The sequence below is a fragment of the Aphis gossypii genome, chromosome 1 (assembly GCF_020184175.1).
Source record: "Aphis gossypii isolate Hap1 chromosome 1, ASM2018417v2, whole genome shotgun sequence".
In the NCBI taxonomy this organism is placed as follows: Eukaryota; Metazoa; Arthropoda; class Insecta; order Hemiptera; family Aphididae; genus Aphis; species Aphis gossypii.
This window is the reverse complement of record NC_065530.1, coordinates 50,257,159-50,273,037: the sequence shown is the minus strand read 5'-3', so window position 1 is coordinate 50,273,037 and position 15,879 is coordinate 50,257,159. Positions and strand designations below refer to the sequence as shown.

The 15,879-nt window shown below is 26.8% G+C and overlaps 2 protein-coding genes across 3 annotated transcripts; one reads left to right on the top strand and one right to left on the bottom strand.

The window, feature by feature from the left end:
- Window positions 1-1,650: 1,650 nt before the first annotated feature.
- Window positions 1,651-7,794, top strand: LOC114121073 (pH-sensitive chloride channel 2-like). Of its 2 annotated transcripts, XM_027983230.2 has the most exons (9): window positions 1,655-2,145; window positions 3,777-3,969; window positions 4,702-4,922; window positions 5,013-5,095; window positions 5,180-5,398; window positions 5,898-6,053; window positions 6,189-6,354; window positions 6,466-6,628; window positions 7,495-7,794. In XM_027983230.2, the coding sequence occupies exons 1-9, from the start codon at window positions 2,060-2,062 to the stop codon at window positions 7,738-7,740; spliced, it is 1,533 nt and encodes a 510-aa protein (XP_027839031.1). In that variant the 5' UTR covers window positions 1,655-2,059; the 3' UTR covers window positions 7,741-7,794. The 2 variants fall into 2 exon arrangements, with proteins under 2 accessions (XP_050053141.1, XP_027839031.1); XM_050197184.1 differs by lacking the exon at window positions 5,898-6,053 and having other exon boundaries at window positions 1,651-2,145.
- A 2,755-nt stretch (window positions 7,795-10,549) lies between these two features.
- On the bottom strand, window positions 10,550-12,521 carry LOC114121062 (dnaJ-like protein 60). Its single transcript, XM_027983213.2, has 5 exons — window positions 12,276-12,521; window positions 11,673-11,775; window positions 11,434-11,597; window positions 11,200-11,322; window positions 10,550-10,887 (listed from the first exon to the last, which is right to left on the bottom strand). The coding sequence occupies exons 1-5, from the start codon at window positions 12,344-12,346 to the stop codon at window positions 10,725-10,727; spliced, it is 624 nt and encodes a 207-aa protein (XP_027839014.1). The 5' UTR covers window positions 12,347-12,521; the 3' UTR covers window positions 10,550-10,724.
- Window positions 12,522-15,879: the final 3,358 nt, after the last annotated feature.

The window sequence follows — 15,879 nt, the reverse complement described above, 5'->3', positions numbered from 1 at the left end:
AAGTATTTTTTATACTATAAAAAGTTTCATCAATTACAAAAAAAATACACATACCTATATGGCTATATCTATGTAAAACTAGTACTTAAGTATATTTATCACACTGCTCTTAATCAAAAAAAAAAAAAAAAAATACAATTGTTTTAATAATATAATTTTTTATTAATTATTCTATAAAGTTGAAATTTTTTTATGACTGGTTGGGAATGGATCGCCCAACTTGGATTTTTTCAGTGGTGTTGTTTTGATAAATAATATATTATTGTGCATATTCATAATTAATTGTGAGAAAAAATTGTTTATTCCCCCCCCCCCTTAATACCTTTTCTACCCCTAAGTTTCAGATTATACCCCACAAGGTAATTCTTTGATACATTTTTATCTTTTAAATTTTTTTAATAGTATAATATATTAAGTACCTAGTATATTCAATTAATTTTTTCTTTGGTAGGTATTAACTATATCTTTTTCAGCATATAAATACAATTAATACATAGTATAAATAAAAATCTATTGTTTTTTACAATTAAACAAATAATTTCAATGACAAAAAGTAGATATTTTTCTAACTTAGGTATCTTTTCAAAAACGTTAAACGTTTCCTGTTGTCGTGTGTCTAGAAGTATAAAATATGTATCTAAGAGTGGTTGCTTGAAAATTAGTCGGTAACTAGATAGGTATAGCTTTAGTTTAAACGAGATGCGTATAATATCACCATATATGTTTATTAATTATTAATAATTAATATTATACCTAATGTATCTTAAGTCGACATGAGTGATATGATCTCGTACCTACCTATATATTATGAATAATTATTATGTGGCATTGTGGCATTATGGGGCGTGAGATTAAACTTTATACCTAATGCGTGAGTAGTTTCGTGTGTTACCTATATTAATATATATATATTGCATAATGAGCAAATTCATTGTGTATTTTTTTAAATAGGTACACGTCTCGCGCTTGTTTTACTCGTATCGTGTGTACACATTGGAGCATAATATATGCGTAATACCTGCAGCTCTTTGCTGTTACGTTTATTGTCAAAATATTATACTTCTGCAGAACTGACACGCTTACAATAATATGTAGTAGGTAGGTACCTAAAATCTTTGCAGTTACACGCGATCATAATAATTTATATATATTATAATACGATGGTATCCGCGGTTCGCGGTACCTACACCGCATTCACGCATTTATATTTTATACAATTAAAACAAGAATATATAAGGTGTACCAATATATATATGCTTGGAAATTAGGGAAACGGCGATTTCGCGGCCGTTCATTAATTATTCAAATCGTACATTATTTCGTGTAATTATGGCGGCGGCGACAACGATGACCGCACTTCACACTACGAGCGTTCGCCTATGTCTGTGTGTATATAGGTACCTACATGCGACGCTGTACGTGCGTAGTTATCTTCGGTGGTTGTGCCGCAGCTATATTATATGCATTATAAATGTACGCAGGTACAATTATATTTGCATAAGCATAACAATAATCATAATACAATAATAGTAAAAATAAGCGGTACCTTTATATATATATGTATTCGTCACCGTCTACGTCGTATGCATACGCGCCGGAACAAACGAATTTCGTTTGGCGCGCCGGCTGTGTAATGAATGGGATCGCCGCGGTATACGCATAATACGTGTGATGTACGGCTGTATATTATGTATATACATAATATTGTGTTCAATACGATATATTATTATACATTTATGTCGTATACCTTAACGCACGCGCTTTGCGACCGGTAGATGACACGCGACACAAACGTCGAGCGTATATAGTGCCGTCGTCTGATAATATCGCGTTCGGGCAGAGGAAATTTTCCTCATAATAATAATAATTAATATACTTACCTAAATACATCCGGTTTCCTTGTATTGACTTGCAGTTTATATTTTGTTCCGTTTTTATTTTTTATTGTTTACATTATTTACGCGCGCCTATGTGCGCACCCGTCGACAGTGATATATACATATGATACGCTGTGCACCGGACAAATTTCATAGTGACGCTCGGGGGTGGCGGTGTCGTGATGATCGGATACCGCGGTCGTGGTCTTCGGACACTGCAGGCCGTAACCTTGATGTACACTGCGTTTTGCGTTCAAACAGTACAACCGTAAGTCCTGCGCAATCAACATGCCCATATACAATAAATTTAGACTTATATTTATAAGTGATTCGAGAGACCATATTATTATGTTATATCGACGAAATATATCAAATCGACAAACACTGCAGCGTCCGAGTGTATAATGTACAAATGTATAAATATAGTATGTAGAGGTTCACCAAAAATATTGTTTTTTGACTCAGTCAAAATATACGTATATTATTCTCTTATTTGTCATATTTTATACTAACGTTGCTGCGTTTTAGTGACTTATTTTGTTTGTTCCATCATGGCCATCACACGCATTAAAGTATTAAACAATACACGACACTTTACAGACGGCCGCGTGCTGTAGAGATTCGCCCAAATTAATGTAATATATTTTCAGCAGTAGGTCTCAAATCGAGTACGCACTCGAATATAATATAAGTATCGACTCAAATCAATTAAAGATGTACTATTTTGTGTCTTATGTAATAATATATAAAAAGGTATGCTGTGTAATCTGGTGGACCTATCCAAGGAATATGCATAGTGAGATAATGGATTTGCTTTTTGATAATATAAGAACACACCTTCTTAAGAATCAAACCACCGTCAATATATTCTATACCTAGCAATTTTTGATATTCACACACAACAAACCTCTCGGGCTAAAAAAATAATGTGAAATAAATCTGTATAATTTAAGTAAAAGAATAGCTATAAGAAACAACCAATCCGTCGATACTAACCACGTACAAAAAAAACGTCGACAATTAAAATACAGTAATGATTAACAGTTGATTAAAAAAAAAAATATTATTAACAGAATCGTAAATAATAATTATAAATCAAAAATAAGGTATGTGATCCATGTAATATATTAATATATTACGTTAATTGTATTTGTTATTAATTTCATACGGTACAAGTGGGTGATGTTGGTACTTATTATACCGTATTATGTTTAGGTAGTATTAAATAAATGTATTACATAGTTATAGTTATGGCCCATTTAAATTTTCTTTTATTTGCAATTTTATACACAGCTTTCATTTTTAACATTACAACAGCTGTTTAAACATTTTATGTATATACCTATATAATAAAGTACTAGAAATTCAATACCACGAATTTGCAAATATTAAAATCAGTTAAAACTATTAAACCATACACGATGTCAAATATGTTTTACCTACTAAGCTGGTAATTCAACACCAGAATTGTTAAATTTAAAGTATTAACTTTAACTGGGCCAAACATATTTAATATAATACTATACTTAATAATATGTAGGCCACACAAAAACATTTTATAAATCATTTATGAGTTTAGTTCATTAGGTACTAAAAATTATTAGTATAAAAAAAAACAAAAAAAAAATCAAACGATTATCCAATGATCCTAGTGGCTACAGTTAGATAAAAAGAGTTAAACTCTAAGACTTCAAGGTCACTCGTTAGACGTGCCTATTATATATTATGAATAATCGATGGATGAAAAATGCATTCACCCATGAGTGAATTTCAATTATAATACAGAATACTAAAAACTTTTAACAAACAAAATATTTCACACTTAATGCGCAATAATCGTAGGTAATATTAAAGAATTTAAAATACTTGTCATAAACCGATAATCAAATGTTTCATTAGGGCATGCAGTGATGACAATACCGCAGATGGTGGTAATCGAGTAGAAATGCTCATGTGGCTAACAGACCCATGTCGATACGACCGTTGGACAAGACCAATACCACCAGACGGTAACAGTAAAACCGGAGCACCTACGCGAGTATCTGCTCGAGTATATGTATACTTTTTAGGATCAGTAGAGGCTCAACAGCTGGTTAGTACAATTAAGAGCTTTAATAAGATCTATCATGATTTGTAAATGAACGTAATATAGTTTTGAAAAATTAAAAAGTTTAATTTACTACGTGCTTACCGTGGATAATATAACTTTAGACTTGACAATAATATTATGAATTTTGATGGTATATACATCGTATTTTGTAATCCATAAAAAGATTCTGTTTTTAACAATAGTCCGTTCATTTTTCTTATAGGTCATAGATAAATTATGTAAATTAATAATAAAAATATGTATTACAGTTTTCGTTTGTTTAATCGTTTCTAAGTAAATCGATTATTGTACAAAAATTGTTTTTACCTATAGTAAAGTAATTTATAAAAGATTTTATATAACCGTGTGCGTGAGGTAAGCAGCATTACCTGCGCGCAGCAAAGTTGTCGTGTAATAAACGCATTCATAATAATGAATATAATGAGTTATGACGTACTCTTCTATCAAATATAAGTTATAGTCTTTATTTTGTTTTTTTAACTGGTAAAAAAAACTTCGTAATTTATAGTCAGCACTCAGCAGATCAGAATTGATGTACCTACTACCTTTTATTTAATACGACCTATTAATAATACCTTAAATTGATTCTTCAGCGGTTGCAGATAAACTACATCATATTGTACTTCAATAACTACTCTATGCACATATAACTATGTATTATACGTACTGTTTATATGAATAATAACTTTAAATAGTCGTATATTTAAAATTCAGCATTTCACGGCCCATTTATTGATACGGTATCGGTGGCGAGACGATCGACTCGTTCATTCTTCTTCCAAGTCTTCTATACAGGGAGAGAACAAACTTAAGGAACGAGTATGGACTCCGCATGTTTACATCGTCAATGAACACGATTCAAACATAATGGGATCCGGTCGTCAAGACATACTAGTCACGGTTCAACCGGATGGAACAGTTTTGTATTCAGCTAGGTCGTAAAACATGATAATTGTACTTCAATTTTAATTTCGCTTTACCTACCTCATAGTAGTAATCGTATTAAAGTAAATATTTGTTTTTAGGTTAAAAGTGTCATTATTATGCATGATGAATTTACAAAAATTTCCATTTGATCAACAAACATGTCCTTTAATACTGGAAAGCTGTTTGTAGACTATTAGATTTTTCTTATGTACACCGATAATGTTGAATATAATGTATAAACATGTAGATTTTATTATATTTTCAGGGACTTACAACAATACTCATTTGGAATTGGTGTGGGAGCATGATTCTCCTGCAGTATTGAATAGTAATTTGCGAATGACTGAATACAACTTAGTATCAATTTGGACAGACGCAACGGTCAGTGAATACACATTGTTATCACCGTCTGAAGATAAACACGTTAAAGAAAATGAAAATTCTCCATTATCCGTTGAACATGTACATTACTATGGAAAATTTGGTAAACTTATTTTACTAGTTTTTTAATTCATACTTTAAAAGTATAGGTACCTAATTAATAACTGATGCCTAAAATATAGAACACATCATGCATTTTTAATGTTATCTTATATATCATATTTGATATTACTACCAATAAGCAAATAACTTCTAGTTTAACAACTATTAGAAGTATCAAAAAAATATACTCACTTTTGTTCAATTAAAGCTTATCTCAATAAAATTTAGTGTGTTCATTCATTGGGTGTTTCAAAAATGTATTTATAATAGCAAGCCACGTAGATTAATGTCTAATGAACTTTAATATTTAGTCTTGTAAAAACATACCTTAATATGCTGTCTATTGATTTTATAGTACCTAATTTACCAATACTATTTATACTGTCATATACTCGTACTAAAAATTTAATCAACAGATTATAAAATATACCTACTTGTTTTATTAAAAAATGTTATTTAAATATAAATTAATAGTATATTAATTTCTTGTTTGTCAAAAGCTGGTAACTATAGTCAGTTAGTAGTTAACTTTGAATTAGAACGCGAAGTTGGTCACTACATTATGGACTATTATGTACCAAGTATTATGCTTGTAGTTGTATCATGGGTATCGTTTTGGTTAGACCCAAATGCAGTGCCTGGTCGCACAACTTTAGGTAAATATTGCTATATTAAACATCCACCATTTAAGATTGTTTTTATTAACCTGATACCCACTTTTTTACTAATATTTTATCAAAATTCTTTATCTTAAAATTAATGTCCACACGAAATGTGTGTGTATAATTCAGGTACCAGTACAATGTTAACATTCATTACACTGTCCAGAAACATAGGTAGCTCATTACCAAAAGTTTCTTACATTAAAGCTACTGAGATATGGTTTCTTGTGTGCACAGCATTTATATTCGGTTCGCTGGTGGAGTTTGCATTTGTCAACACCATATGGAGACGAAAGTAAAGTATACGTTATTAAAAACTACCATGTATATAAATTGTATATATTCTACATATTAAGCACAAAGAAAATGTATTCATGTTAACGACTCAATTTACATTAACTTATAGGAAGAACGTGGAGCTGAAAAAAGTCAATAGCAAACATATTTTTAAGTCGACGTTAACACCACAGATGCAACGCAAGTCAATATCTGTGGACAGCGGTATTGATAGGGGCACTGCTGGTGCTAGTCCCACAGTGACAAGTGGAAAATTAAATAGAAGAGAAAATGTAAGTGCCTATAAATAGTATACCCACATAGGAGTCTAGGGATGGATCTAGCATAGTTCATTATTTTCAGGCAAAGTATAAAATTAGCGCCCTTTCATAATTCAGTCCCCTCATCTGTCATCTATGGTCTATGTTACTGTTATTTGGTAATTTAGAGCTCTCCGACTACGACTTTCGGGGAAATTTCCCGCGGTTCGCCCTCCTAGATCCGGCGCAGTAGGGGTCAATACATTATGTGTCTAGACATCTAAATCCGTACGACCAAAATACCATGGCATTTACCACTCGCGTTTTGCATTCATCCAATTATACACTATACAGTATACAGGCTGAATGGTAAAATACATATTAAACCAATCATTCCCAGTCACCATGTAGGTAACTCAATCGTCAATCGGTACACAACCCATTGTCCACAAAACCTAATCACATTGTTAATTATTTTACGTAAGTTGATTAATATCAAAGACTATAGATATAATATTTTCCTTTAACTATAATTAATTGAATATCAACATCTATACATTTCATGTATTATTTATTATATCAATTAAGTATATCGTATATATTTATAAATTTTTACTTAAATATGGTAATAACTAATGCATTTTGTCTTATACTTGTACAATAAAACACTATAAATTAGGCACAACGTAATTTTAAACCTGCAACACCAATAGTAACTTAAAATTTTTTGTACAAATTAAATAGTAGTATCACTTATTCTTATATAAATATAAAATGTTATTTTTGCAAATTATTAACGCTTAGTACTTACCTGTGTATTTTTCGATATCTAGGTATTTATAAATTTTTAACAAAGAAACATCGTTTTATTTTATTTTACTTTTTTTTTTTTTTTAAAGAGATCGAGGAGTTTGCTGACTGTTGATAATTTGAATTCTAATGTGTGCACCAATCCAGAACCTCTTGAAAATTTTAGTATTCGGGTACCAACGTTGAACGATAGTAATAAGAATATCGGTGGTGGAGGTTTGTTTACATTGACTCCACAAGAGATTGCTCAATGGATTGATCAACGCAGTCGTATTGCATTTCCTGCAGCCTTTCTCGTATTTAACTGTTTCTATTGGCTTTATGTATATGTTTGAACAATATGATACCTAATCGTGTATTTAATATAAAAATGGATGTTTTGATAATCATTTTTATTGATGTTAATAAATTGTGTATTTTTTAAGTCCATAAATGTGTGATTGGGAATCACATTTTATAAGTAAAAAGTTGCATTTACAATGTAAACTTCAGGCTTCAAAAATCCGAAAAATATCATCGTAATTTATTTTATTGTAATTAGGTACCTAGGTATCATATTTTTAATCTTCTCTAAATAAATAAAAAAGTTTAAGATTGATATAACCTAGTATATAATATATCTATGTATACCAGCAGCTTGCAGCTATTTCGTCAATCATCATAATAAACTCATATACCTACCTACTACATAAATCGGGAAATCTACAGTCAACCTACTTACAAGATACCTAATCAATAATCATATTATATTATCAGACACCGAAATTCCATTAAAATTATCAAATAACTGCTCAGAATATACCACAGAAGCCTTTGAAATTCTCAAAAGTATAAATTTTTAAAATAAAACCAGTAGGAGTCAGGAGACAATTTTTACTCAGTAAAAACTACAAAGTGATATTTTAAATACGTCAATATTGTAGCAGTCTCACTTATAAGTAACCGCGGTATACAGATGTGTAGTCGCTTGCGGCAGTGGCGTGCTCACGGGAGGGGGGATCAGAGTGTCTATCCCCCCTTTGGATTTTTTTGCAATGATTTATTGTTTACATGAAAAAAAATTTTGGTTTAAAATTCAAGATTTCGCTCGTAGATCAAAATGAATATCCCCTCCCATTCAAAAAAGCTGTGCACGCCACTGGCTTGCGGTATAAATAATTTAAGTCACGAATTATTTCTGCTATTTTTTGTTATTGAAAATATGACCAAGGGTTTTCCTTTAAAATTATTTCTAAGTCCAAAAAAATATCATTTTGATATACGAGTAGACTAGCGTAAAGACTTTGTTCTAACTATGGTAAATCGTGTCTGCAAAAGGTCTACTCGGGCTTTCTATACCTATAGGTACTTATAGCCTATAAGTCCTTTCTCTAATATTCTCGATCATATCTCTTCTGATTTATCAATACGCACCTTCATGCTCTGTCAGTTCAACATTTAAACCATTAATTACAAAAATAAAATATTTATTGTGATTTAGCATATACAAGAGGTAATAATATTACTTTAATATTTATAAGAAGAAGAAGAAGAAAAATATTTATTTTTGCAAATTTTTAATAATCATTTTATAAAAGGTGAATATTAAAGATAATGAAAAACATGTAATTATCTAGATCAGTGTATGAAATATCAATTTAATTCTAAAAAGTTATACATGTGTGTTTTTATAAAATTGTAAATAAGTATAACTAATAAATATTATATGGATTTTACCGTACGATTGCTTTAAAAAAGTAATAAAATACAAGTACCACAATACCATCAACTACCAAGTGTTAATTTAAGTATAGAATGATTATGATTAACTGAATAACTTAAATAGTTATTGTACCTAATTTATCAATTATATATTTAATTTACATCTTTCTAATGGGTAGTGTAATACTAATACATAATTAGTTATAATTAGCTAGAAAAAAATCGCCTTGTCAACTCTTTCAGGTTTTGCCTAGGTCATGTATCTGACTCACTATTATCAATGTTTAAACATGTCACTGTGATAGTCCATTATTTATACTTAGACCTTAGACGCACTAGTACTAGGTAGTGGAAGTAGTTTGTACCTTTGATTTTAAAATCAATGGTATTACCTACATAATATAAGAAATAGATACCATCGGTAACACAGGTACCTACTAAATATTTATATCATAGATATTAAAACATCTGCCTAATAATTAATAAAACAATTACAATTATTATTGTTTTCAAATAATGAAGTGAATAATATTTATGTACTTTTAACATTTTACATAATAATGATATAGAATATAGTGTAAAGTTATTAATAAATGACCCTCAAAATTAAATAATAAGAACTAAATAAGAATAAGTATACAATGATTTCATGGTTGAACAGGTAGTTAGGTTTTTTGGTGATAAAAGATCAAATGTATCAATTTAAATATTAGGAATCTTCTTTATAAGATAAATATTAAATAAAAATAATACTTACCTTTTATAGTTAGTGCTGTAACCTTTGAGAAAAGTTGTACTCAGGAAGCTCTGATTAATTAAAGGCCTAAAAACTTATTTAACTACCTATGAGTTAACACTTATTGAGATGAAAGGATTAATAATGAAATGTAAAAAATATTAAAAATGCACCATAAACTGTAATAAAAACTTTAAATTATAAAAAAACAAAATATGATTCATGTTTAATTGCTGGATAATAAATTCATCAAAAGCATGGTCTAATTTCCAATTAAAAAAAAAAATATTGCTCGTAGGAATTTAAATAATTTTCCTAGTAATTTTTGGAAAACTTAAGACATTTGATTTTTTGAGTAACTCTACCCATATCTCATGGTACAACCAAATTTCTATTTTTTAAAACACTGAGTATTAACTAATAATTGCTATATTGTGAATGTAATTTATGTAATTTTTAAATGATAAATAGGTAGTTATGTAGAATTTGACATAAGGGTGTAACTAGATATTTTTTCATAAGATAGATTTGAACTTAATTTATAAATATATGCAATTAAAATTCAAGATGTATTTTATGTTCCTATTTAAAATTTATTTATATCTAATTAAAAATTGTACACGTGCTACTGATTTAACTATTTTTAATTTCATTTATCATAAATAATTAAGTTATAATTTTTTCAGAAATAATTTTAAGTTTATAAATATGTTTAAGGTAACTTTATTATTAATAGTGACAACTAATATATTATGATAATATTATTATTATTATAAATACAGAAATGTGTTGGAATAAAAAAATATTTTTTACAAATTTATTTCAAACATATAAGAATTAACAATGATAAACTATAAACAAATAATATATGGTAACAACAAATTATTTTTTTACAATAGAACCATATTCTTTTTCAACATTTTGTTCAAATATTTGTATAAGCTCATCTTTAGTTTTATCAATTTTCATTAATTTTTGTTCTTCTAAAAAGGACAATCGTTCATCAGATTCATCCATCAATGAACCTCGGATTAAGACAGATTTTCTAAGAAAAGAAAAAAATTTTTGTTTGGTATTCTACATTAATAACTATTATTAAATTAGTTTTTAAAATATCATAGGTACTCAAAAATGGTTTGATTAGATACTATAAAATTGTCTGAATATATTTTGTGATAACTAAATTAATATTAGTAATTATTAATCATTATATAATTTTAAAATAATAGATACTAATTACAGTAACTATCAAGTATCCTTGAATATCTTAGTACATACTATGGTTATAAATAATAATATGAAAAAATAAATAAATTTGATTATTAATTACTAAAATATAACATTAATATGTACTTACTTTACACCATTATATCGTATTAGAGATCCAACAAGTAGTATTGAAAGACAGATACCTGCAATAGCAACATTTGATGCTAGCCAATGATTATTTGGATTGTTATACTGCTCTTTCCAACTTCCACTAATTACAAAAAACAGGCATAAATTTGTATTAAAAATATAATTAAATGTTCACCTATTATTATTAGTTTACTGTAATATTAGAATTGTTATACATTGCTCTTCTTCTTACTTATTTTGATGTCCACGGTAATGATAATGAATTGGATTGCTATTACGGTATACTAGTGTTTCATCATATAACTTTTTCTTATTTTCATCTATTAGTACATTATATGCTTCATTGATACGTACAAATCTATCATTAGAAGAAGGACCACATACATCTGGATGATTCTAAAATATAAACAGTATTTATATAAAAAATAAATTGAGAAATTCTTTTTAAAATAAAGATAAATAAATACTTACTAATTTAGATAGTTTAAGAAATGAGTTACGTATTTCTTTTTTTGTACATCCTGGTTTCAGGTTTAATGTTTCATAGTACGTAGACAAATTTTGTTTTGTTGATCTATTGGATGATTAAAACATAATTAAATGTTCTAAGCATATAATAGGATCTAGTTTTTATGTTATGATGTATATAAGGGGATGTTATTATAAATGTAAATATTAATATTTAATTAAGACAAACACAATTTTTATGACTTTCAAAAATTAAAATATTAATCATGGTTTCTATGATAATAACTTCAGAAGACTTATTAACAGAAGAAATTATACAAAGTTACTAATATTGTAAGGCAATGATGAAAAGAAATTTCCATTTGTTGAAATGGGAAGGCAATAGGTATCTAATAGGTACATACGAGGAATTATATTTTAAAAATGCAAGATTTTAAAAATAAATAAAATGAGTGGGGACAATTGGGACTTGAAATTTAAAAGTTACTTGACTTTCAGAATTTTTACAATATTGTTTATAATTAGAATAATTATTAACGACTAATGTTTACAATTAAAAAAAATATATATATCAAATATCAATTGCGTCGTGAAATTGTGACTTACTGGCAACGTATTGTTATATCCTTGAAACCAAGTCGAACTATTTTAAGAATGATAGGTACAATAAAAACCATTGTTCATTATTTGTTAAAAGTACATACAAAAAGTACTCAATTAATAATAATAACTACATCAAACGTAAATTATATGAATGCGTTAAAACAAAAAATCATAAATAGTTGACTAGTAAATAATAAAAATAAACTTTCATCGTCAATAATTATTGTAGGTAGTCATGTAATTTTGTGAGATTTCTTTATGTTATCAAATTTTAAAATTAAAAAAATATTGTTTGTTGATAATAAGATAATAATAACACATGATATATAAACAATATGATAATATTATTTATATTATGATAGTGTAACATAGCGTAAATGGCGGGAAAATAATTTTTGATTCGAATTATAATGACATTTTGAAGAGACAATTCTAAAATTGAAAATACAACTTAGTGTAGTTAGTTGACTAGCTATTTATACATATTAACTTAACCGAGTTGAAAAAAAAATTAGATTAACTATTTATTTCAAGCTTTTTGAAATGCTTTTTATAAACTGAACTTAACTCAGTGAAAAATTATCAATAACTTGCCTAGCCCAGTCTTGCGAAAAACAGTCTATCACTTATCAGTCTATATTATTATAGGTATCAGTGGTATCACTGAGTATTTAATATGATTTATTTATATTACTTTTGTGGTAATAATTATTAGAAATTTTTAATCACGGTATTAAAAGGCAATAATATATAATTAATCTAAATCTTTTAAAATTGTACCTATGTATAATAAAAAATAATAATATTAATAATATATTATGTGAAAATGTCAAATCCCTATTTTTTATAATTAATTATATCTTAGGTTGGATTTAACTGGATTTAACCTTGGAATCAGCAAAATTATTAACAACAGACACTACTTAAACGAAATATTGGTGCACTTTATAATTTATATTATATTGGCCCATGGTTGTTTACTACAATATATGTATAAATATGTATAGAGACATATAATATTGTATAGTGCCAAAATAGTATTTATATTTAAATAAAATTAGACATGACTGTAGGGCTAGGATTTATATGCATTTGCATGTTTTTTTCCTCAAGTCCAAATTTAATGGTTGTCAGATTTGTCCACGATTTGGCTTATTCTCGTTTAAATAGAAACAAATTTTTTTTGCATATTTTTGCATATTTTGAACACAATGCATATAATCGCATGTTTATAGATTTTTGGGATTTTGATTTTTTTTAACTTAAATTTTCAAATTTTTATAATTTATTGTTAATTTTAAATGGTGTTCTTTTCATAAAATCGATAGTTTTTGGTTTATCCATCAAATTATTGTAAATATAGAGTATAAATATTATCTATCTAATATATCGATATTAATTTGACTCCAGGACAAATCGCGTTATTTAAATATGCACCAATAACCTTGTGTGATGTGGAAAGAAGTTTTAGTCAGTATAAATCTATTTTACGTTCAAATCGCCGGATGTTCGTATTTAAAAATGATTGAAACAACACATCATAGTAGCATGTAATAATAATATAATATAAACTAATATTTAATATTTTAATGTTAATAAATGTTTTAATAAATTTTGAATTATGATAAATAATAATATTCTAGATATAATAAAAATTTGTTTTTGCATATTTTTGCATGTTTTGGTAAATAAAATGCACATTTTACAATTTTTTATTGCATATAAATCCTAGCCCTAGACATGACGTATATATTATATATTCATTATTTTTCATAGAAATGAATTAATCTTCAAGATATTTACTTGTATTTTATTGAAATTAATTGACAGCAATTTTTCTTAGTTTTATTTGAACTTATGTGGGTGTATTATTTTAGCTCCAAGTTAAATATCAATTTATTGATTTTTATGTACACCCCTACATACTTTATTTACCGACTTACCGTACTAGAGTTCATAATAATTGTATTATTTTGTAAACTGCTAAAAAATAATGACTACTATTTTGTAAAAAAAACTACGAGTTAACGAGATAATTGATAAAGAATAAATTATTTGAATTAAAAAATAAAAAAATATTACCTAATTATGATATTGTTTTGAGTACAAACTACATACGTCTAAAAGTCAGCAAACTTTATCTATATTATACAGTATTAGTTGATTAATTATTATTAGTGTGTTGCAAAAGTTATTTCTACCAAAAATATTCAGGTTTAAAAATTTGTACTTTAGAGAAGTCAAAAAAGTATCCAAGACTTTTCAAAATAAACAGGAAAAATGTGAATTTTACACATAACCTGCAGTACCTATTCAAAATAATTAATTTTGTTTAGTTGATAAGTTAGATATATTAGAAATTGTCACCAATCATGTATATTAGTATTTCTTGTACACATAGTATTCATAGTATAATGTTAACTTTTTTTTAAGTTATTTATAAACATTTGAAATTTTCCATTTCTTGTAGTTTTTTTCTTATAAATGTCAATGAATTACTTTTTGATTGGTAAAATTGATTAAATATTCGATATAAATTACCTTATAAGTTTTTCATTTACTAATTAAAAACATTTATTGTACATACATAATATTATATGGTCTAATTTTATTTTTATAAGTTCTAAATTTAGAATTTTGATTAAACTCGTAAAATGTCTAAAATTTTTAATTTATTTTGTAGTTAGAATTTTAGTACATTTTTTTATTTATATTTAAGATTTGAATATTTAATACCTATTAGATTCTTCATAATATTTTTACCTATAATAAATAATAACTCACCGGAAATTCGTAAGTTTATTTAAATTACAAAAGAAGTATTAAACTTATTGAAAATATATTCTTATTCTTTAAATTATATTATATCATTTATATTGTATGTATAATGTATATTAAATATTTATATATTCATTATTATTTATAACAGATTTTAGATGTGCATACATAGTTACATATATTTATAACAAACAGAATGGAAAATCAATGTTAAAAATTCAACCAGTATCTAAGTTGATAGATAAATCTTTTACAAATGAATCTTTTGTTGAAGGGTTGTCTGAAAACTGAAAAGCATTTGTAGTTGAGTACCTACCTATACCTACCTATATAGTATAGTTGTAAATACTACGTCATTGTATACTAAACACTTATGCATTATTTATAATTGACTCTAAATCTGAGGTGTAAATGGATTGGGTTATATCATCAAAAATCCTATGAAATGTTTGTATATTTTTTATCAGATATTTTATACATTTTAATTTAAGTATGTTATATATATATATATATATAAATATATAGTTGTGTTATATTTGCAGTATACATAACTCTCTATGGCTTATTTGAGCTTTAATAATCAATAATAAATTATCAACACTCGTCAGAATTGTTAAATTAAAAATGTATTATAATGAATAATAGTATAATTTTTTTTTATGTTTTAAATTTTACATAGATAATTTGCTTCACTCATAATTAAAAATAGTTATAATAAATTAAAGTATAATAATTAGCATTTCATTTTAATGTATTAAAATATTCAGAAATTAGGATAGATTTACATATTGTTTCTGTTAGTTAATAATTTTTTTGTAATACCTATATT

Coding starts and splice junctions, on each gene's coding strand:
- LOC114121073 (XM_027983230.2), top strand. CDS start 2,060: ATGATCGGATACCGCGGTCGTGGTCTTCGGACACTGCAGGCCGTAACC. Junction 4,923..5,012: donor ACAGTTTTGTATTCAGCTAG/GTCGTAAAACAT, acceptor ATTTGTTTTTAG/GTTAAAAGTGTCATTATTAT. Junction 5,399..5,897: donor ACATTACTATGGAAAATTTG/GTAAACTTATTT, acceptor GTTTGTCAAAAG/CTGGTAACTATAGTCAGTTA.
- LOC114121062 (XM_027983213.2), bottom strand. CDS start 12,346: ATGGTTTTTATTGTACCTATCATTCTTAAAATAGTTCGACTTGGTTTC. Junction 11,323..11,433: donor TACCGTGGACATCAAAATAA/GTAAGAAGAAGA, acceptor TTTTGTAATTAG/TGGAAGTTGGAAAGAGCAGT. Junction 10,888..11,199: donor ATACGATATAATGGTGTAAA/GTAAGTACATAT, acceptor TTCTTTTCTTAG/AAAATCTGTCTTAATCCGAG.